A 23,685-nucleotide genomic window follows, 5' to 3' on the forward strand; every position below is an offset into this window, starting at 1 on the left:
CGAGGAGGCCGATCAAGCTGATGATCGAGCACTGGTTCGAGAATCGCAAACCAATGCACCACTCGAGGCTGAACCCGATGACATACCCGACAATGGTGATCGGACGATCCATCGGGTAGATGTTCAGATGACAAATCAACCTCAATTTCCTGCAGCTGAGGAAAGGGAATTAGAGAAAAGATTCAGAGCAGCTCTTGACATCCAATTAGAGGCGCTTGCAGAGCGTATGTCCAAACGAAAGGCCCCACCTCTTAAGCTCTTGCCACCACATGCTCTTCGAGAGAAAATCATCAAGGAGAAATCTCAGCTGGAGATTGAAGTAAAGGAAGCTGTTGAAGAGATTGGAAATGCAATTCTGAGGAGTGGAGTGTGTTTAGATCTTGAATTGCAAATTAATGAGAAATTGGAGGATCCCGGTTCTTTTACTTTGCCGTGTTCAATAGGCCTTCGGATCTTCAATAATTGCTTGTGCGATTTGGGAGCATTGGTAAGCATCACGCCACTTTCAGTTGCCAACAAAATGGGTTTTAGCAGTTTTAAACCAAGTAGCCTGTATTTGGTTTTAGCTGATAGAAAAATTAGACACCCCATTGGTATCCTGGAAAAATTGCCTCTCAGGATTAGAAGAGTGGAGGTTCCTACCAATTTCATGATCCTTGACATGGATAAGGAACCAAACGATCCACTGATCCTAGGAAGACCATTCTTGGCAACAGTAGGTGCAGTGATTGATGTAAAAAAAAAGAACAGATCAGCATTGAGCATGGAGAGCACTTCAAAATGGAATTCGACATCAATAAAGGAATAAAAAGGCCAACCATTGATGGTCAAGTTTTCTCCACCCAGACAAAACCAAGAAAAATCAAGCATCACAAAAAAGTTCATACTACATTTGCTGTGGAACCAGGACAAGATCCGGAAAACAATTGAATCAGTTTGTTTTAGTGGAGAGAATTCCAAAACCTCTCCCTCCCAAAACCCATGCTTGAAGAGCATGAAGAGTCAAGCTTAATGACTTAAAACAAACTCACTTGAATTTTATTTTGTTTTGTTTAATTTGGATTTTACAATATTTTTTACGTTTCTATAAGTTTTGATATAAAATAAAAAATAAAAAATAAAAAAGGGGAAAAAGGAAATTTTGGGGAAACCGAGGCTATACCCGAATCCGTACCTGAGGCGCCTGATCGTGATTCCACTCGGGTGGCGAGTGGAGTCCGAATTCCACAAAACCCTAGCCCACTCTCGGTGAAGCCCAAGTAGCCAATCCTCTCTATTTAATGAGCCTCAATTCCACAACTTCATAAATCCATAAGTTTTCTCTAAACCCTAAAACTCTTTGTCTTCCAAACTTCTTCTCTCTCCCTATAAATCGAATTTTTTGATCTTGGTGGACTAACCCTATTGATCTCGGTTTAGTATCTCTTTCTTCTTTTCAAGGATTCACCAATGGCTCCAAAGATGAGGACATATCAAAAAAAGGGATCTAAGTCTACCTCCACTGCTGCTAAAACCGGAGGTGACGGCGTGGATGCTCGCGATTCCCAAGGAGGAGGAGACGCTTCACATTCCCAACCGCTGAGTGAATGTTTCCAATCCCCAACCCGATGCTCAACCCGATCCACCACCCGAGGAGGTGCTCGAGCAACCGATCGTGTAGACCCCCGAATTCGCTCACCAAGCCCGGTGGCGAGTGCTGTCCGTAGATCTCCTCGACGTAGGGACCTGTCTACGTCCGAGCGAACCGTCACTGACCCAATGGAGGTTGATTCAGACGCTGATGGAGGAGAACCGGAAGAGAAACCAAACCTCAGGGTTGAGAAGCAGAGCCGCGGCTGCAAGAGGGAAGAGGCCAGCTTCTGAAAAAGCTAAGGAGGTAGCTGAGAGGGCGACGGAAGACGAAGATCAAGACACGGAGGGTGAGAGCCCTGACAATGAAGAGGAGCAGAGAGAACACACCCGGTTGGCGTCAAGGAGCCTGAAGCAAAGAGAAGTGGAGACTCCGGCTAAGCTCTTCAAAGTCCTCTGCAATATGAGATTCGTTGGGACCCGCTACCCCCACCGCGAGATGATGAAGCAGTTGGGGATCGCTAGAGATGTCGAGTTCCTCTTCGACATGTGCCACCTGGGCCAGATGATGCGAGCCAACCTTGAAGCCTACGATGAGGAGACGGTTCACTTCCTTTACATGCTGCGGTTACATCATTTTGAAGACCACCCGACCCTGCTACCCGACGGGTGGATCGGGTTCATCACCTTCTCTGTGCGCAACAAGGAATACCGACTTACCTTCAAGGATATGGAGGAGCTGTATGGTTTCAAGGCTGGTAGTGGAGAAAACATGGAAGTGAGCAAAGAGGAGATGAAATCCCTATGGCTGATAATAAGAGATAAGCTTCTATACAAATCCACAAGCTCCAAATCTGCTCAAATAAGGAGCCCTGTCCTGAGGTATTTTCACAAGTCCCTAGTCTGCACTTTATTTGCTAGGAATGAAAATGGGAATGTGAATGATCATGAGCTCCAACTGCTAGACATAGCCTTGTGTGGAATCTTGGATAATGCTAGGGATGGTAGACCGCTAGTAGGAGATGTTGCGGACACTAGCTTGGTTTTTCTGTTGCTTGATCAGTTCTTGTATCTAAAATCTTGGGCAATGAAAACTGAGAGGCGGGAAGGATCTGGAGAGATCTCCATAGGAGGTTTGGTCACACCAATTTTGGTGGCCTGCGATGTGCCTCTGAAGGGGGTGGTACATGAGCCGAGATGGCTAGATATCGACTACCTCACATTGGCGAGATTCTTGGCGTATGAGAAGCCAAATGATAGGTTATTCTTCAAGTTCGTTCATCCAGCAGCCGGAGCTACTCAAATGATTTTTCCCAACGTCGTGTGCACAAAAATCCGGCTAGGGACGAACATAGACTTCATGCCACCATTGGAAGAGCTAAACAACCTTGAGGGGGAATCCGAAGATGAAGAGAGAGAACCAGCAGGGCAAGGACAGGGAGGTGATTCTAAAGACTATGATTTTGAGGAGTATGGTTGCTCTCAAAAGCAACCAGTTGGGGTGAGAGAAGCTCACAAGAGGATCAAATGGTTGAAAAGGATGAACAAGTTCCTAGCGAGGAAAGTGAAGGACCTTACCGGCACAGTGAAGGTGATGGGAGGACAGATCAGGGAGTTTCAAGACAAGGCAAGCTGTACCTCAGCTCCCACTTCAGCATATGCACCCACATGGATGGGGAGGAGCGGACCAATAGGAGGAATCTGAGGATTGACACATCTAGAGCCTCATAGGGCATCATCCTACGAGCCCCAAGCAGAGGAAGGTATCACCTGATCCAATAGATCACGGAGAAGCCACTCGGATGCCTATCCGATGCCTCACCCGGCGGGGTACACGATGCCCTACCCGATGCCTCCATCTAGCACACATTCGGGTGACCACTTGGGTCCTTTCCCTCAGACCTACCAAATGCCATATCAGATGCCCTACTCGAGGCACCCTGCGAGCATCTACACGGGTGATCATTTCGGACCTCTCCCACCATACCCGTCATACTACCCGATGCCCTACATGATGCCTTACCCGATCAACCCCTCGGATGCTGGTCTAAGCAAGTCGTCTGTGCACATAACCGAGCTCTCTGATGAGCGAATCCCGGCGCCTGTTGAAGCCGGTGACGATCATGGGTACACTTTGGCGAGCATGGAGGCTGCCAAAACCTCATTCTTCACTAACCCATGAGGTACCACGTTCATCCAAACCATTGTTTATACCATTGCATTTTTTTTTTCATTTTGTGTAATTCTCAGGCTTCTTTTTTAGACTTTTATTTACACAAGGGACTGTGTAATTTAAGTTTGGGAGAGGGTCTGAGAATGTATTTAACATTGTGTTTTATTTTTTTATTTTCTTATTTCAAATTTTTGCATACTAGTTTTAGTCATTTGAGTCTGCATCTATTTGCATAAAAAACCCAAAACAATTTGAAAAATTATTAAAAAAAAAAAAGTGTTCATGTAGTTGCATTTACAAATTAGGATTGAGTCTAGATTGCTTCATATAGGATTGTTGCATATGCATTTTAGGGGACAATGATTAAAACCACCTTGTTTAAAGTTCAACCTTAGGATTGAAGTTATAGCCTTTAATCACAGTTCATTGTTGCTAGATCAATCTTTGGAAAAAAAAAATGAAAAATCTTTGTTTAAAACCTTGTGTCTTTTGAAAGCTTCTTCCACTTGTGTGAAACTTGCTTGAACATTGCATCATCTCTATATTATTGGACTTACCCTGAACTTAAATTATATTGCTTATGGAACTTGAATGCTTGCTCATGGTAACTCTAAATCTCGGGTTAGCACTCCATTTTTACCAATCTTTTCGTTTAACCCGAATTGTTATTCCCTACCCTTGAACCCAAACCTTTTCTTTCAAGCTTTGTTGTGATTTGTCGAGTGAGGTCTTTTCATGGTGCTATAGGTTGTGAAACCTTGAGAGTATTGAGAACGACAAAGAACTGGCTCTTGTTTTAGCTAAGTTTAGAATCATTTGGACTAGCTAATATAATCGGTTTTGAAAGATAGGTGGTTAGCATGTTTATTTGGGGTTGGGTTGAGGAATAAAAAGAAACTAAAGAAGAAAGTCCCTAAGGTTCAGTTTAATTAGCTCTAAGTCTCTAAGTAAAAAAAAAAGAGATAAAGATCTTGCTATAGTCTCCTAAAAAAAAAAAAAAAAATTATAGGTATTTAGGAGTTTAGCAAAGAAAGAAAAAGAAAAAAAAAAATTTGTAAAAGAGAGCTAGATGTTTAAGGTTAAAATCTTAGGGATTGTAAAAAAAAAAAAAAAAGTTAAAATCAAGGTTGTGGACAGTTTTACTCTAGGGTGTTTGATAAAATGAAAGTGAATGAGAAAAAAAGGTAGATCATCAAGAGCTAAGCTTTGTATGCCCCAATTGTTCTTAGTCTTAGATAGTTTGCACAACTGTCTAGCATTCCTTCTTTTGAGAGTAAGCCACCCAAAGATATTGTTTGAAACCTACCTACCAAAAAGCCTTACCCTTGAAACCGATTGAGCTTGATTCATTTTTCATTTGCAAGATTTTGCCAAGCACTTTAATGAATGTGAAAGAGATGTTCTTTGGAATTGCAAGTCTTTACTGTTAGTTGGAGGATGAACTAGATCGATGCATGGTGATAAGCATAGAAAAATATTTGTAAGTATATTGATTGATCTTAGCACCGTTAAACTATCTTTAAGGACTATAACTTGAATCCTTCGCTTATGCTAAAAGGTTATGAGTCCCCATTTTTAAACCTCATCTTCCTACTTCCTTGCTAGAGGACTAGCAAGATATAAGTTTGGAGGTGTGATAACTCTCTAATTTATATGTTTTAGACACCTTTTTTTGTCCATATTTTACATTATATATATCCTAACCTTAGCATTTTTAGGTCTTTAACTGTAGGAATTTGCATTTAGACCATTTAGGGTGTTGCATTGTTGCATTTGTGCATTTTGGATGGAAACATGTGCTTTAGAGCCTAAAATGGGGAAAAACGAGGTCAAACCCAAGCATGTACCCGAAGGAGCGATTGCGCAAGAAGAACAGTCCGAACCTCAACCCGGTCAAAGAGGATCTAAGAGCAGGAAGAACAACCCGAAGACTCATCTGAGGAACTCCCCGCCTTGATCCTCGTGCACTGCATCGAGCAGACCCTTGGGCAGGACTGAGCAGCTAGGTTAAAAGGGTTTCCATATATATATCCCCCTCTTCCTCCACTCACCCTAGCATGCCGCAGACACTCAGAACAGAGAGCGAGAGCTTCTGAGAGAGAGATTGAGCGACTCAAACACTTTTTCCACTTTGTTAGGATTCGATTTTGTTTCTTTTGCTATTCTTTCTAGTTTTTGATTTTGTACACTTCTACTTTTATCTTGTTTTCAATACAATGCAATTTTCATTCATTTGTATTTTTATGCTTTCTACCATGAGATCTGAGTAGTGAAAGAAAGTTTCTAGGGAGGGGATAGACAAATATGTGTTCTTGACCGGTTAGGATGCCTTAGCTTGATTGTTTATTTTATATAAATTCATTTCTAGATTGGTGTTCTTAATGCTATTTACAGAACGAGAGGTTGAGGCTAGATCTAGGGTGTTTTGCCATCGAGAGATGTTGTTGAAATGCTTGAATCAATCAATGCTAGAGATTTACTCACTTAGCCTAAGAGATTAGATGTGTAAGGAGTTTATTGACAATTATGAATCTGTTTGTAATGCATGTTTGGTCATGTTTCTCCAACGAGAGTTGGGTAGGGGAATGACCAAGGTTGATTGTTTCTATCACGAGAGTGTTTTAGCAAGATTTAAGAGATTCATTGTCTAGGGAATATTTGCTTGAGGCATGTAGGGCATCTCAAATTGGTCAGGAACACTTATGAGTCAATTACCCCATCCTTAGGAGCTTTCTTATCTTGATTGTTTAGTTTCATTTTATAACTCGACCCCTTACCCGAACTGGTACTCGATCATCAGCTTCGTGTATACCTTCGAGCTATTCATCGTTGTGTTCTTGATTATTTATGTCATCTGATCACCCACTCAATCCGGTACTCGAATGCTTGCATCGAGTGATTCGGTCGTGTGGTTCTTGTTTTATTATCTTTTTGTTTCTTCTAGGTTGTTATAGAAAACCCCTATTATTGTTTGGCTTGACTTGCTCTGTTCTGATCATATTTTATCTGCTAGCATAACAACCATTTGGATTGATAACCCTTTGTACTACAACTGCATAGGGAATTGATACCCTGGGTGAAAATCCTGTTATCAGCAGCTTATAAAACTCTGTGTGAGTTGCAGGCCAAGACGATGATAAACCCCACCTCTCAGGCTGTATATGACAAGGCGGATGCATATGACAAATGGCGAAAGCTCTCCGATATAGAGGAGAGTTATCTGAAATAGAAGGCTAAGCTCCACTGGCTGAAAGTTGGCGATCAGAATAATAAAGTGATTCACACTGCGGCTACTCTCCGGGAGTTTAGCAATGGTATCAAGGAAGTCCAATGCGATGATGGCCATGTAGTGACCACTCAAGATCAAATCAAGATTGAAGCTGAAAGATATTTTCAGACTTTTCTTACTATGCAGCCGACTGATTATGTTCCATGGTCACAAGAGGAATTGGAAATAGTTCTGGGTTTTAAATGTGGAGAGAGTGATAAGAGCCTTCTAACACATGAAGTATCAAAGGAGGAGATCAGAAGGGTATTATTTGTGATGCCTGGCTCTAAATCTCCAAGACCATATGGCTTCACTATAGAATTTTTCAAAGCATCATGGGCTATTTTAGGAGAGGATTTCACAGTTGCTATCCAATAATTTTTCCGGACTGGTTTTTTGCCCAAAAGGGTCAATTCTACTATCTTGGCTCTCATCCCTAAAAAAAAGAAAGCGAGAATCATGAAGGACTACACGCCGATTTCCTGCGACAATGTACTTTATAAAGTCATTTCAAAGATACTCGCTAACCGTCTCAAGATCATATTGCCAAAGTTCATCTCACCGAACCAATCCGCCTTTGTGAAAGACAGATTGCTTATGAAAAATGTCCTCCTAGCTACAGAAATAATCAAGGATTACCACAAGGATTCAGCTTCTCCTCGCTGTGCTCTCAAGTTTGACATCTCTAAAGCATTAGACTCAGTTCAATGGAGTTTCTTACTTACCACTTTGAGAGCAATGGCTTTCCCTGAGCAGTATGTACGCTGGATACAAACGTGCATCACAACTGCCTCCTTCTCAGTTCAAGTGAATGGTGAGCTGGCTGGTTACTTTGGGAGCAAGCGTGGTCTGCGGCAAGGTTGTTCCCTCAGCCCCTATTTATTTGCCATTTGTATGAATGTCCTATCCTGCAAATTAGACATCGCTGCTTCAAACAGGAGATTTGGATACCATCCCAAACGTAAACAGTTGAAACTCACCCACCTATGCTTTGCTGACGACCTAATGGTCTTTGTGGAAGGCACCAAGCAGTCTATATCTGGTGCTCTGCAGGTTTTTGATGACTTCGTGGTGCATTCGGGTCTGCATGTTAGTCTCGAAAAATCTACAATATACACTGTTGGTGTTCCTTTGGCACACAAAGATGAGATTCTTCAACAATTCCCGTTTGAATATGGTTCCCTGCCAGTTCGGTATCTTGGATTGCCGCTTCTGCCGAGGCGAATGACTTCTGGAGATTACCTCCCTCTCATTGAGAAAATCCGCTCAAGAATAACCTCCTGGACAGCTCGTATGCTCTCTTTCGCTGGAAGACTTCAGGTCATCAGTTTCGTTATATTCAGTTTAACGAATTTTTGGATAGCAGCTTTTAGACTACCTAAATCATGTATCCAAGAGATTGATCACTTATTCTCAGCGTTTCTATGGTCTGGTCCTTCTTTAAATACCAAGAAAGCTAAGGTCGCGTGGACAGAGGTTTGTTTACCAAAAAGTGAAGGCGGTTTGGGGCTAAGATCAATTACGGAAGCGAATAAAGTGAGTGTACTAAAGTTGATTTGGCGAATTCTCTCAGCTACAGGCTCGTTATGGGTTGACTGGGTGCAACGTTCTCTCATTCGCAGGGGCTCTTTCTGGAATGTGAAAGACAACACAACCTGTGGCTCTTGGATTTGGAGAAAACTCTTGAAATACAGGAGCCTGACAAAACAGTTTTACAGGGTGGAGGTTCACAATGGTGAATCAACATCGTTTTGGTTTGATAATTGGTGTCCTTTGGGCTGTTTGTACGACCAACTTGGCGAGAGGGGATTTATTGATTTGGGAATTCCGAAAACAAGCACAATGGCTGATGTTCTGTCTATGTCAAGAAGGAAAACACATCGAAACCCTCTACTTAATACAGTTGAGGAGGAGATAAAGCAGAGACATCCTAGTTACAATCTTGGTGTTTTGGATGTGCCGCTGTGGAAAGGAAAGAATGATTGCTACCGGAACGTCCATTAATGGCAGATTACAAAGCAATCTGGTTCCCACATGCAACACCAAAGTATGCTTTCATCACTTGGTTGGTTGCAAAAAACAGAGTGGCAACAGGTGAAAGGATACAATCCCTGTTCTAAAAATCGGGCAAATCGAACGATTATACGGCGTTGAATCGCTAGGCAGCAAGGAGCCGCCGCGATTACACTCAAATCGGGAAGAAAATCGGCAAAAAAAAAAAAAAATCGATTTTAATTTGATTTTCTACCTAAATATGATATTAAATACGGAGATCTTACTATTTCTATGTTATATCCAATTGAAAATACAATAAATTGGTAGAAACTGAGCTTTAAAAAAAGTTGGCGGCCATGGATTAGGTTTTACAGTAGCAGGGTCGGGGGTGGAGAAGATGACCGTAAAATTACCGTTTTACCCTCGCTTATAAAAACTATAAAAATTGATAAAATACATAAAGAGAGGAGTCGAACCCGCGACCGTAGCCATTCTTAGAGAGTCTCAAACCTCTTGAGCTGTCAAATATTTTTGTTAATATGCGGCAAGTAATCTATATAACCATGAAAGCTAGATATTTTATTATTTATTATATATAATAATAATAAAACTCTAAAACTAGTCCCCGATTAATCTCCGATTTAAATCCGATTTTCCGATTAATCGCTAGGCCCTCACTCACCGCCCGACTAATGCCTAGCGATTTTTAAAACATGGGATATAATCATGGAATCCAAACGCCAATACAAGTTGTATCCTATGCATTCACCCTATGGAGAGAAGAGAGCACTTATTTTTCCAATGCCCTTACTCACAGCTGGTGTGGGAGGGGTTATTCAAAAAGCTACTCGAAAATCAGTTCACAAATCACTGGCAAGATGTCCTTATTCTGCTTGCAGGAAACGATCTGGACAAGACAACAAGGTTCATTCTAAGGTATGTTCTGCAGAATATAATTTACTCAATCTGGAGAGAACGAAATGCGCAACGCCATGGAGAACACTCTTCACCGGTGGAACAGTTGATTAAGATCATAGACAAGAATATCCGAAACCGTTTAAGTACAATTAAGAGAGGAGAAGACTCGAGCATACAAGTCTGGTTTGCTGTAAAATTTTATTAAATTTTATTGAATTGCTTAGAGAAATGTAACACAATTTTTTTGTAATCCGTTTATTTTTTTTAATATAATTTAACATTTAATTCAAAAAAAAAAAGAGATTAACCTCAGCATACTTCAAAACAAAACGTATTTTCTATTTCGGGTCATACTTCATAGAAGTAACACACTATTGGTGTGTTATATGGACATGAAATTAGTTATGGACATGAAATTAGGAATTGATGGCATTCATCACGCTATCAAGATAACACGAAGCATCAAGGTCTTCTCTGTTTCCTAAAATGAATCCTCTCTAATAAATTTTATTTTAGTTAGTATATATTAATTAAAGGTTTTGTGTATGGAAATCAAAGCAACCACTGCCATTTCTACACAAAACAAAACGAAAACTCGTTTTATTATTAATTTTCCACGGTACATACTAATAAGTGTAATCACTGCAATACAATTATCACAAATTCACAATCTCAAAGATTGGTGCATCAATGTTTAGAGGGCAGTTGCGGCCATATATCTCTTGCGATACGCAGCTGCATTTGCTGGAAACAACATTTGGCTAACTCCTTCCGCCTTGAGATGGGGAACCAACATTTTCATAGCCAACTAGTGATTCAAATAAGACATACATAAACAAAAATAATATCAATTTCAAAAAGTCATGGTAAACCAAAAAAAGTGTCATTTTACAAAAAAAAATTCTATAGAAATAATTTGATGAAGTATGACGAAAGATACAATGACTTACACCAAAAAGCCTGAGGCTATGCCAAATGCGAAGGGGAGAGGGAAATGGAGATAGTAGATTGGAAATGGAGGATAGAGTGATAGCACAAAGATGATAGACTAGAGATAGCGGACGAGGGTTCATGCCGCCGAGCAGAGCCATCATCCCTGACGTGCGAGACCCACCACTAGAGAGGTAGTCATAGCAACTTTGTCTCATTGCCTCTTTTGCTTCGTCCGTCGATCCAATAAGCACATGAGAAAACGCACTTCCTAGTGTGTTAACCGTCGCTGACATTGGCTTCACCACAAAATAGTATCACGTATTATTTCCAAATAATTTTTGGATGTAAATCGGTTTTGATCAAATGTTTATGTTTTAGATGAGTATGTGACATATGCTCACCTTGCGTATATCATAAAAGGACTTGATAACTTGTGAGACTTTGTTTGCATCCCCGAGATTGCTTAATGGCTGGAGAAGACCTCGTAGAATGAGAATGTCAGACAGTAAAACCATCATTCCAGATGCGATCGCTGGATGACGCATGTTGAATGCATCCCCCAGTACAATCACTCCTTTCTTCTTGCTTAAAGTAGCTGACATGCGCTTTGCTTGTGTCACTTTTATGTGTGCTCCCTCATCTATGCCTTTCAAATATATTTTGCGGAGTTTTGGTGGTATCTACATTAATTAGTGTAAAGAGATGTTAAACGTACCTCTTGCAAATGTTAGAATGTGTCTATGTATGAATATGAAGTAACACCAACTTAGTTATATGTTTATATGTTCAAAGAATAATCATCCGAATGTTTTACCTGAGGAGCAATAGTGTTCTTTATGAAAGTTTCCATTTCACCATTTGCAATAGAAGGAAAATTGTGGGGGAAAATCTCAAACCCACAACGAACCTCAGTGGTGCTTATTTGATACAACATGGCGAACGAGGGTTTAGACAATACCAAGTGTAAGTTTTTGGGTTCCTCAAGCTGACAGTTCTTTGAGATGTAACCAACTAGGCACGATAAAACCTCCGCCTATACCAAGTTGTAGCACATTGATACATATTAATTCAACAGTATACTATAGTGAGTAACATCTTAAAGATTTGAGTAAGAAATGTTTGAAAGTCTCTTTACGTGTAAAGGAGAGTATACTTACATTGTTGTCGTGAAGAGACCGACGAAGGTTTGAGTAGCAACCGTCGCATACCACAGTGAGAGGTGCAAAGGCTGTTGTTTCTTCTCCTGCTTTATTCTTGTATGTCACTCCTTTGATCACTCCTTTTTCTTCTATCAAAGACTTCACCGTTCCTTCTTCCAGCCTCACACTGCCAATTAATGATTGGTGCAAACAAACTCATTGCTACTGCCAAGTTCAGTAGTATATATATTGAGTAAAAATTTAGTGAACAGATAGATACGTACTTGGGATGAGAAGAAGCCTTTTGGCGCAGTTTTCCGACGAATCGGCCATTGTGAAAAGATCGAGCAGAAGGTTCATAAGAAAAGTTGTTATTTTCCACCGGAAAAGGTGCTACAGCTTCTTTTCCATCCTTATAAACTGTCATGCCCGTAGCAATCTGTGCATCTATTCCCTCTAAACAATCTATACATATATAAACCCACAAATTTGATCATAAAACTAAAACACAATATAATTAATATAACTTTAAAAAAAAAAAAATCAATTAAATAAATGAATGTGAAATAGAGACAGACCTTGAAGGCCAAGCTTAGAAAGCATGAGACGTCCACCAGGCTGCATAAACTCACCCATCATTCTTTCAGGTTCTCTCATGTCCCTCTCTATCACATGTACTCGATGTCCGTCCTATATATTATCAAAATTTAGTTAGCATAGCGTTGTTGTTCGTCCCAACCCAAAATATTGCAATAGAAATATATGATGCAAAACAGTAACAATCATATACTGTTTTTATAGTTTTTATCTTATCCATTCATGCACAAATACTATACAAAACAACAAACAACAATCATATGTTGTGTTAAATACCTTAGCCAGAGCATATGCGAGAGCCGAGCCGCCGACACCAGCCCCGACGATGATGACGTCCGTAGCACCGTCTTCACGCTCCTCCGGCACCGCATCTGCAGGCTTCGTGACCTTCTTGGTCCTGTTTGTGACGTAGAAGACCGTCCATGTCAACACGAAGGTGAGTAGCGTCCATAAACAAACGTGCGTAAAAGCCATATCCATATCTAGTAGTTCTCGATAAGGTTTATGAGGTAGTTGAGTAAAGATGAGTAAAACACTAATATATATTTAACCATTACGGTTTCCATGATTTTGTGAAGAGGGTAATTCATTTTTTTGGCTGTTTTCTATGAACAAGTCAAATAATTACGCAACTAAATCCTCACCGCATAACGAATTCAATTATTGATTTGCTTTTTATGAACACGACAATATAATATCTCATCGGTGTCACAAAGTCAAACTATATGATATCTAGTTATCTAGACTATACTACTACACATGGCTTTATCCTCTTGAAGTTTTCTTTTTAAAATTCACTTTTTCCTTTATCTTTATAAGTTGATAGATAACCCCTAACCGAGTTCGGGCGAGTTGTAAACTACAGAAAGCCCATCAAGCGAACATTATGCGGCCCATTAGCCCATTAAAATTCAGGATAAAGATAAGAGCTTCGTTCATCTCTCTATGGACATAAAAAAATCAGAGGGAAGAAAAAAAAAGAAAGCAATCACTACGATTTCAAGAATCAAGAAGCTGATGATGAAGAGAATCCCTCGTATCAAATTTCCTCAGCGACACTCTATTTCATCTGGTTTACATTTTTCTCTCACTTATTAGTCTTTTATGTTTCTTTGGTTCTTCTTGACTTCTTGCTTTATTAAAGATCATCACTTAGTAGCTTTTATTATTGTTCTTGACGTCTCCTTTTTATTTTTTCAGGTTCTGGACCTGCTCCGGGATCTGTTCCCGGCGTCAAGAAAAATGTGACGGCGAGTTCAGACGTTCCGGCGGCTCCGAAGAACACTGCTGATGGAGGAAAAGCATCTCTGCAGCCAAAACGTACACCTGTCTCCGACAAAGAAATCGAATCTATAATGGTGAGTTTATATTATATTATATATATAGTTTTGTTTGACAAGTTTAGTAGCTCAGTTCTGAATTATTATTTTTTTGTTCTACTTGTGAAAATGTTGCAGTTGGGTGGTTGCATCTGATATTCCTATGTTTGAAAACTTGATCGATCGACCAGTTTGGGGGTTCTTGTTGTCTTGTCGGCTGGCGAAGTTTTTATTATGCTGTTGTTTTTTAATTGTAAAGAAATAACTAATAATGTAGAGGAGATGATGATTTTGTAAGAATGATACTCTTTTCTTTCTCGTTATTATTATTTAAGTTAAAAAATGCCTCTTTCGAGTTTCTACATTATTGTCTTCACAATTTTTTAATTAAGCCACTAGGTTAGCAATTATTGAGCGTTAAACAATTGAAAGAATGATATGTGCAATATTCGAAATTAGGTAAGTAACAAAATAATTCATGTTAGATTATTCATAACTTCCAGCCAAATATTTGAATAAAAGAAATCATAGTATTTGATCACACAAAATGCCAAACAGTGGTTAAGACTGAAGCAGCAAAGAAAAGAACTTGAAGCAACAAAATACACACAAGAGCTTCAAGACCCCTATAAACGAAACTCAATCTATGCATTCCTTCTGATTCACCCCGATCAGGTCAACAAAACAAACAAGATTCGTTTCAGAGAATCAGACCTCAAGTTCTTGAGACCAGAAAATACAATTTACGTGTTTTGTGTTTGCTGCCAGATGACACTGACTACAACTCGGTATCGCAAAGACGAATCATTATTTCAGAGACCATTCTCCGCGCAAATGGAATATAACTGAGGCTGTACCTGTCATCAAGACGTGTATAAGAAAGATGTTCAATCCAACAAGGCTTATGAATATACGGATTCTTGAAGAAACAAACCCTGTTTCGGGTTGAATTTTTAGCATTCAACTTACCATATCAGTGCACAAATCTCGCATATGATCGCAAGGAAAGTTAAAATTTTGCTGTGGATCTACACGAGATGAAATAATATTTTTAGAAAAAGACTGAAATTTCAAAATGTGATGTTTCGAAAGACAAACAAATTAAAGACTTTGTCCATTACTCATATAGGGTCCTGCAGTTACTCTAACCATCAAATGTTGGAACTTACATATAATGATTGGTTTGCTGTATCGAGAGTAAGAAACATACCAAGAGAGCACAAATGAGTGCTATAACGACACATCCAATATAAATAGATGTAGCGTAGATGCGAACAGGGTCCAACATCATATTCATCTGTTGCTCAGGTCCCATGAGGAAGGCTGTGCTGCCAAAGAAACATTCATCTCTTGTGGTTTAAAACAGAATAACAAACATTGATCTCTTGTGGTTCATCCTAAGAAAGAACCATCCTCCAATCTTTGAATGTTTAAAAGAACTGAAATCGCCAAAATGTAAGTCACATCGCAACAACATTGAGGCAAAAAAACATACCTTCCAATAGCTAGAACATTTCCAAATGTGAAGAGCAGTGCAAATTTGATTGGGATAGAAAACACAATCATGGACTGTAGAAGAAGAAACATATATATAAAACTTACTGATCAAAATGCTGATCAGAACCATTCCAATTCGATCAATAGAACGTGATTGATTAACAAGAACATCAGATCAATCACTATAAGAACAATACAATCGGATTTGGTGATTCTAATCTAATCGCAAAACTGGAAGAGATTACTAAAACAAAAAAAAAAAAGGCATTGTTGATCTTTACCAGAAACATAAGAAGCAAACCAGTGGCCAAAGATGCAGCGAATCCGTACATTCTCTGCAAAAACATTGAATACGATTTGATTAAGTTTAACAACACAGATAAGAGTACCCTAAGATAAATATCGATCGGGGAAGAAACCTGGGTAGGGGAGAGAGAACAAAGACCCTCCGATCCATCTTCAAGGAAATTATCAGTTGTTGTATCGTCGCCGTCTCCGCCACCGGAGAAGAAGTCGTTCAGCTTCTGCATCTCTGTTTTTTTTATTTTTTGCTGATGATCGGAGAGTTCACCGTTGATAATGAAAGAGTTGCTCGCACACATCTCATGATCAATGATGATGATTTGCAATCATTATCTCAACTCTTGGGCCACGTTAAGCCCAAGTCCAATAGGTAAAATAAATTTACAAATTGCTGATATGTGTAATGTTGTATTTTACTGTCTTTTTTTATTATAATTATATACAGTAATCGTTTTATTAATTATCATGTAATGTATGATATAGATTATATATATATATATATATATTTTTATCAATTTTAATTATTTATACCATTTTTCAAAAAAATTGACAGAAATTTCAAAAAAAAATTTGTGAAATACATGAATGGAGGAAATGAGATTTTTTTAAATCAGACATGTATGTTGAAGATTCAAGATCGTGAAAGTAAAATTCACTTTGAAGTGTTCGTTCGGATGTTTTTTTTCCCATATAAACATTGAATTTACATGAATATATTTTTTTTTTTTTTGACCTCCATGAATATTATTAAGAGCCATTTTAACCTCCTCCACATGAAAAGAGAAATTAAATTCCGCATAGCGTATTTAACTTTATTTTCTTGCCACTTGGTCCATAGGTCTTTGATTTAAAAGAAAGAAAAAACTAAAATGTAAAAAAATCATGAATGGAATTTAACTTCAATTATTATAACTATAGATTAAGTCAAAATGATTATAATAATACGGGCACTTAAGAGTTAGAATTCCATGTTGTAAGAAACCAATGAAATCGATAAAGCAACAATAAAAAAGGTGTTGACCATGAATTTTAAGAAGATATAATGTCTTGATGCTTGACATTTTTTAATACTAGTTTTTAGTTGCCGTCCCTTATTTTTTTTTTTTGACGATCAGTTGCCGTCCCTTATTCTTCGGCGTCCTTTGGCAGTATAAGCGAATCGAGTCTCGTTGAGCTAGTATAAAATTCAAATGCAAATTTTTTTCGCATTGAATTATAGTGTTAAGTAACCATGGTGGTGGAGAGTGGAGATTAAATACAACTTGAATAGAAAACATTGTTATATAATCCTTTCTAGTTAGAGTATGTGCAACTTGAGTAGAGTTCTACTGCTGGACCTAAAATATATAATAACTTTATAAATATACTCAAACGCAAAATTATTTTGGTAATTTCGAAAGGAATTAGTAAAGGAATATTTTTAACTTTATTTTGACTCATCCAATGTTAATTTATGATAGTCTATGATTTTAATACAATGTTAGTAAATTAGAGTGTGTAATTTTTGAACAATGTATATTTTAATGTAGGATGATATGATTTGAACATAAGCAAAAATAAGCTATATAACTAGCACTATAAGCATAATTTGTTGACTCTAGATATGATCTATCATTCGTCATATATCTCGAGGTTGTTCGTTTTGTCACCGCAAGTACCTGCAGCTGCGGCAATCGCAAGTATTTTTGTTCGTTTGGTTACCGCAGGTATCTGCGTCATGACGCTGCGGCAAACGCTGCAACCTATGGCTGATATTTCTAAACGTTATTTCAATTCAGCGGTTAAAAACATAGATATAACCGCAGCCGCTGCCATTGCCACAGTCGCATGCGTCAACCAAACGAACAAGCCCATCATATGTCTTTTTCCTACTTAACCGTTACTTTCTTTTTTCTTCTAACTTTAATTTACTTGAGTGGCCAAGGTTTATATGGCAAGCAATTGGATTCGTTAGGTCTTACATTTTTTCGCCAATTTTTCGAACTATTGGTATAAATGTTGAAAATAAGAAAATGTGAGTGAACCCGAGTTACCAAAAAATTGATGATGATTATGATTTATAATGTCGATCACATAACTTAGGTTTGTTTATGTATGTAACCACTAATATACATTAAATTTTTCGTATAGATATTAATATAGTATTAATTTCGTTTATAGTTATAAGATTATGTATTAAATTATAGTTAGTGTACTTGACAATCATTTTTTATTTAAAACTATTTTTTTCAATCATATAATTGGTTTTCTTGTTATATTGGTTTGATGATGTTGGAACTATAAATGGATAACGAACGCTTGTTTTCCTTAAATATATATGATTTGATAATCGAATTCGTTGTATCTTGTATAGTTGTATGCGCTCTCAGAGACTGGTTCATATATACTTGTTTAATATGTTTTTAATTGCCAATTTGTAGAAAATTTGTCAATTTGTAACTAAAGAAGTAGTTCATACAGTCTGGCTCGTGTTGGTGTCAGTGTTAAATTAAAGGATAGGTCCACGGATCCAAAAAGTCGTCATATTTTTAGCATCTATAAATAGCAAGATCCTTATCTGTGTAAATAACTCATTAGTTCTTATGGTGAACTCTTGAAAGAAGGAAAAAAACAGAAGAACTCTTAAGTTTTACTTAATCATTTTTCGATTGAATTGTATTCTGATTGACCAATAAGACCACGGAAAAGGTACTTTTAAAACTGTTTTTTGTTTTTTCTTCTCTTTTTCATCAGTTTCTGTTATTTTCTTTCCTTTAATAAAAACATTCTGTGTATATATCCATTAATGAAATGATTTTGCTTAGTAATTTAATTTTCTCCTTTTGTTTATAAAACTTTTGCTGCAGCGAATGTTTCCACTTCTGATTACCAAAAATTACAATTTACATGCATGCACTTTTGTATATATTTTTTCACCTTTCTTTAAATCAGTTTGATTACTAATTTAGCAATGTATAACATCTTGGATTATAGGAACAAGAAGAAGAAGAAGAAGAAATGGGACGAGGTTCTCTCAGAAAACTGATGGGAGGAGGAGCGATTGCCTCAGACTCAGATACCGATAATTTCAGCATTTTTGGCCCCTTCCATCTTACATCTATTGACTGGTAATATAAATATTTGTTTTGTTTGTTATTTTTATAAGAATTCTTTTATGATATACGATAGATGTTTTTATTGAAAACTATATAATTCATGTGCTGTGCAGAAGTTTCTTTAGTAAAAGTTGACCTTTGGGAATATCCCATGTATAGTCAGATTCACAAAATAATTTGCTTTCCTTTTTTTGCTCATAGGACCAGTTCGTACTACCGAACCTCAGTGGCATCAAGTTTGGTAAATGGAGTGTACACACTGGAAGGAGACAGGCTTGAGAAACGGGTTGGTTCCGAGTCACTAGCCAAGCCTTGGTGGGAGTTTTTCAACTTCACTTTGCTCGAAACCTTGATGGATGACGACGGCTCCATATACGGTGCCGTTTTCGAATACAAGCTTTACAACCTATATCAAAACACCCCACATGTGAAAGTTCCACACCATGTGATTGCCTTTCGTGGCACGATGCTAAAAGGAAAGACTTGGAAGTCTGATATGAAACTTAACCTCAAAATAAGTTTCAACAACCTCCATCAAGGCGGCAGGCCTATGCATGCTGTTAAAGCAATCCGCAATATGGTGGAAAAATATAGCGAGTCAGCTATATGGCTTGCTGGACACTCTTTGGGAGCCGCACTAGTTTTGCTGGCTGGAAAGACCATGACAAGTGTTGGATTCCTCCTTGAAAGTTACATATTCAACCCACCCATCTCTTCTCTTCCTCTAGAGCAGCTACCTGGAGGAGATATGATTAAAAATGTGTTTCAAATCGCCAAGAGTGTTGTCAAAGCCACCGTAGCCATGGCCTTAACCGATCTAAAGGTAACTAGTTTACTTAACTATGGTTGTTTAGTAATTAAGAACTCATCTTATTAGTTAGAGTTGCTGCAATTGATTTTCTTACAAGAAACTGTTTGTCTTATATAATTATAGGTTCAAGATCAAGACGATCCAAAAACAGCATCGTGGATACCTTACTTATATGTCAACCCAGCAGATCCGATATGTGCAGGATATATTGATTACTTCAGACACAAAACCTACATGTCTGAGATAGGTGCAGGCGGAATTGAAAGAACCGGTGCAAGAAAATCAGTTAGGAGTCTATTGGTCGGAAAAATTAGAGGAAAATCATCAACGTCAGATTTGTCAACAGAACCTCTTCACCTACTTCCATCAGCAGATATGATTGTAAACAATAACAAACCGACTAAGTCTACGACAGCTCATGGGCTTCACCAATGGTGGGAGCGAGACTCGACCCTGCTGGCAAACTGGGAAAGCTGCTGCATTAGGCCTTACCTTGAAGGCAAGTTGGAGCAACCGAACCTACAATGAACAATAACAATGAAGGTCAGATAATACAGTATTTGGTTTGGTTAACTGATCTTTTAGTTCCAAATCCTTTTCCATATCTACTATTTTTTTGTTGTCTTCGATTTCATGTTTGTCTCTCTTTCCCATGTTTCTATTTTTTTATTTCCATGTAATTGTTGATAATATTTTCTAAAACTACTTTAATGTTTAAAACAAAGATAATACGGCGTATAACATAAATTATACATATTTTAGATAAAAAAACGTGTAAACAAATATGATATGCTCAAATTTACCCTAGAACCAATCTCTCAAATTAAGAGATCAATTGTAGTACTTAGGGATCATATCCACAATAACTCTAGATTCACACAACAGATTTAATAATCTTTTAATTATGCTAAACAGAAATATTTTAATTAAATTGCAAAATAAAACAGAAAATAAAAGAGTTGTAAATTCAGATGGATGAAACGCTAGGCCTAGGGAAATTCTCAGGAAATCATGAAAAATTAGATCAATTTATTCAGCAAGCAGGATTCAATAATTAAGCACCGTTCTTGAACTCTAAACACAATTGTAAAATAAATCAGTTCTCACTGCAAATATTATCTAAATTTAAAATCCAAAAATCCAAATCTCTTTGCAAAATTCAAGTTAAAAATCAGCAATAAAATCAAGTTTAGATAAGTTCACAAATTTACTAAATCAAATCTCTTTGCAAGAAGTAATTTTGCTCACCAAATGTTTTTATCAGGAAAATCAATTATATTCTCATATCAATCAATAATCCTAAGATCTAAATCCAGATGACTAATCAAAGATCTAGCATTAAAAACAACATATGGTGAAGAACAAGAAAGATAATGAATCCAAACAATTAATCAATCTAACAATCCATGAAATCCCTAATGAGAAACCCTAAACCTAACAAGCAGATCTACTCAGACATAATCAATGAAACACAGATCATATTCTGAAAAAATTGCATTAAGAGACTAAAAGAAGTAGAAAAGGAGTTCTGAATCTTCTCTGGAAGGAGTCTTGATTATTCTCTTCAAAAACTCTCTAAAATCTCTCAGGGTTTTCTCTCTCAAAAGTTGCAAGAAAAATAAAGCTTAGGTCTAAACAATGACCATAAAAATCCTATTTATATTCCTAAAACACGTCCAGGGACTAATGATGCAAATATGGAAAACTTTAGGGCAGATATGTAAATCTTCAAAACTTGTGAGAAAAACCTCCGATTTCGTCTTTGGCTCTGTGTCGATCGATGTCATCAGTTGCATCGATTGATGCTTACTTCTGAATTCGTCTCTCAACTTCGTAGCTCAGCCTCAATGCTTGATTAAGCTCTAAATCTTCCTATTTAGCTATATTATGCTCCCATCCATGCTAAATTCTATAAAGACTCAAAAGACTCTAAAAATACCAAAAAGACTCTATAAATAAGACTTATATCATGGCTAAAACCACCTAAAAACCATGATATATCAACTCCCCCAGACTTAGCCTTTGCTTGTCCTCAAGCATAACATAAACTTAGCTCTGTGAAAGAGGTTTAAAAACGCAGAAACTCATTTTCTTTTTAAAGTAATGCCATGATCATCCAAACCATAATCCATATGCTTAGCTGATAAATCCAAACCGAACCACCATGTACTTCTCCGTTGACTTTCATAGCATCCCAAATTCAAATCAAATTCTACTACTTCCTCCATTAAGCCTTCATCGGTGGGTCTCATCAATTTGATCAATATCAAGAACCTTCTAGACTTATTCCCGTACAATACCATAACAAGCTAGACATATCTTTTACCACATGTGGTACTCTTTCTCTCCCCCAGACTTATTCTATTTTACCTTACTTAGAGCTTTGATTTGTTTATTTTTTTTTCTCAAAGTTGTAGGCGAATAATGGGGTCATCGGTAATTTACCTACCCCTTGCTTCCAAGCTTTGTATGATCATTTGACTCAAGAGTAGAATAATAAGGTCACAGGTAATTTACCTACCTCTCTTAACTGATCAAAATCATCTCATCTTTTATTCTCTCTTTTTTTTTTTTAACAAAGCTCTCAGGATTTTTTTTTTTTTTTAACTTGAATAAGGGAGAGGAATACCATTTTCTTTTGTAACCTTACTTGTCAGGTATGAACAAGGAGTCAAGCTCTATGAAGATCAATCTCCTTGATGAGATAAAAAGAAAAGCGCAGAAATTACCTCAGGTTTTTGTGGATTCTGTTAAAAATTTGGATGTCTCTGGTTCACTGGTCAGCCATTGGATTTTTCATTAGTCGGATTTGTGGATTCAATCTGCAGCATTAATCAACCAAGGCAATACACTAAAAAGAAAAATCATAGTTCCCAACAAAATTTTGACTCAATAAAACCATTTTTTTTTCTGGACTGACGCTCAAAAACAAAACGTAGTTAGTAACTGCCTCCCCCAGACTTAAACAACACTGTCCCCAGTGTTATCAAGTAAGAGATTGGCGAATAAAATAAAATTAAATAAAAATAATTCAAAAGAAAATCCTACTAGTGGGTTGCCTCCCACTAAGCGCTTGTTTTCAGTCATTAGCTTGAATGTGTCGGATCTCAGGCATCCGGTGGATCGGAACATGGTAGTGAATGCTTCCGAGAGAATTTCCTCTTCATCCAACGGGGTGTGTAGGCAGTATGTGCATGAGATCTGCCAAGGATGTGAGGAACAAGACCAGGGCGGGACTGAGGTATGGTTGGCTTTCTTTTATGTCCAGCAAAATTATCAACAGAAGAAACAAGTGCTCTACGGTAATCTCGTGGCTTGGTTAACTGCACAACATTTTTTGTACCTCTGAAAGTCTTATGGATGATAGGAGAAGGTTTGGGAGAAGGAGATGCATACCTTGGCCTTACCTGTGGAATGGTGAGATTTCAGCTTAATAATTGGTCTAGGACTTGCAGCTAAGGAATCAACTCGAGAATCTTCGGTTATGGACAAGTCCGAGCCGATTCTGGAAGGTGTGTCGATCGATACAATAGCTGCATCAATCGATGCAGGGTCTGCAACTTGTGTTTTTTCAACGATTTTGCAACTTTCTCAGCAATCCGTGTTTCCATTACAAAAACATCATCTACCAGCGACTTGTCATGGATCAGAACCTCATCATGGTCTCTAGTACTGATTAGATGATCTCCACTCCAATCTTCAAGCTTAACAGCTTGCTTACTCACTTCCTCAATAGGCTCCAACTCTTTGACATACCCATCAGTAATGTCTCCATGAAGCTCTATGAGCGGATCATCATCAGAAGCAATTTCCACAGAAAATGTCTGACCATCAATAGTGGAAACCCTTCTCAGCTTGTCCATCTCAAAGTTCATAACCAAATCATCTATATTCAGAGCTATGTGTCCCTTCTTAACATCAATGATGGTACCAGCTGTAGCCAAGAAAGAGCGTCCTAAGATGAGAGGATCACTAGGCTCTTTGTCATACTTCAACACCACAAAGTCAGTAGGAATCATGCAATCTCCAATCTGAATTGGAATATCTTCCAAGACACCTTCAGGAATC

At 37.9% G+C, this 23,685-nt stretch overlaps 4 protein-coding genes across 4 annotated transcripts; 2 read left to right on the forward strand and 2 right to left on the reverse strand.

Annotated features, from left to right (window-relative positions):
- Positions 1–10,493: 10,493 nt before the first annotated feature.
- On the reverse strand, positions 10,494–13,123 carry LOC104770792 (squalene epoxidase 5). The gene is made up of 8 exons (XM_010495252.3): positions 12,869–13,123; positions 12,574–12,685; positions 12,280–12,460; positions 12,014–12,182; positions 11,671–11,889; positions 11,258–11,536; positions 10,874–11,152; positions 10,494–10,731 (listed from the first exon to the last, which is right to left on the reverse strand). The coding sequence occupies exons 1-8, from the start codon at positions 13,070–13,072 to the stop codon at positions 10,618–10,620; spliced, it is 1,557 nt and encodes a 518-aa protein (XP_010493554.2). The 5' UTR covers positions 13,073–13,123; the 3' UTR covers positions 10,494–10,617.
- A 164-nt stretch (positions 13,124–13,287) lies between these two features.
- On the forward strand, positions 13,288–14,404 carry LOC109131399 (uncharacterized). The gene is made up of 3 exons (XM_019242357.2): positions 13,288–13,664; positions 13,793–13,950; positions 14,050–14,404. The coding sequence occupies exons 1-3, from the start codon at positions 13,538–13,540 to the stop codon at positions 14,065–14,067; spliced, it is 303 nt and encodes a 100-aa protein (XP_019097902.2). The 5' UTR covers positions 13,288–13,537; the 3' UTR covers positions 14,068–14,404.
- On the reverse strand, positions 14,398–16,061 carry LOC104770796 (uncharacterized). The gene is made up of 6 exons (XM_010495254.3): positions 15,828–16,061; positions 15,690–15,743; positions 15,407–15,480; positions 15,122–15,239; positions 14,881–14,939; positions 14,398–14,768 (listed from the first exon to the last, which is right to left on the reverse strand). The coding sequence occupies exons 1-6, from the start codon at positions 16,008–16,010 to the stop codon at positions 14,690–14,692; spliced, it is 567 nt and encodes a 188-aa protein (XP_010493556.2). The 5' UTR covers positions 16,011–16,061; the 3' UTR covers positions 14,398–14,689.
- Positions 16,062–18,274: 2,213 nt separating this feature from the next.
- LOC104770798 (GDSL esterase/lipase At4g10955-like) lies at positions 18,275–20,346 on the forward strand. The gene is made up of 4 exons (XM_010495256.3): positions 18,275–18,399; positions 18,685–18,818; positions 19,008–19,629; positions 19,741–20,346. The coding sequence occupies exons 2-4, from the start codon at positions 18,709–18,711 to the stop codon at positions 20,143–20,145; spliced, it is 1,137 nt and encodes a 378-aa protein (XP_010493558.1). The 5' UTR covers positions 18,275–18,399; positions 18,685–18,708; the 3' UTR covers positions 20,146–20,346.
- The last annotated feature ends 3,339 nt before the right edge of the window (positions 20,347–23,685 follow it).

Source organism: Camelina sativa, chromosome 20 (genome assembly GCF_030686135.1).
Source record: "Camelina sativa cultivar CO46 ecotype springtype chromosome 20, ASM3068613v1".
Taxonomy (NCBI): domain Eukaryota; kingdom Viridiplantae; phylum Streptophyta; class Magnoliopsida; order Brassicales; family Brassicaceae; genus Camelina; species Camelina sativa.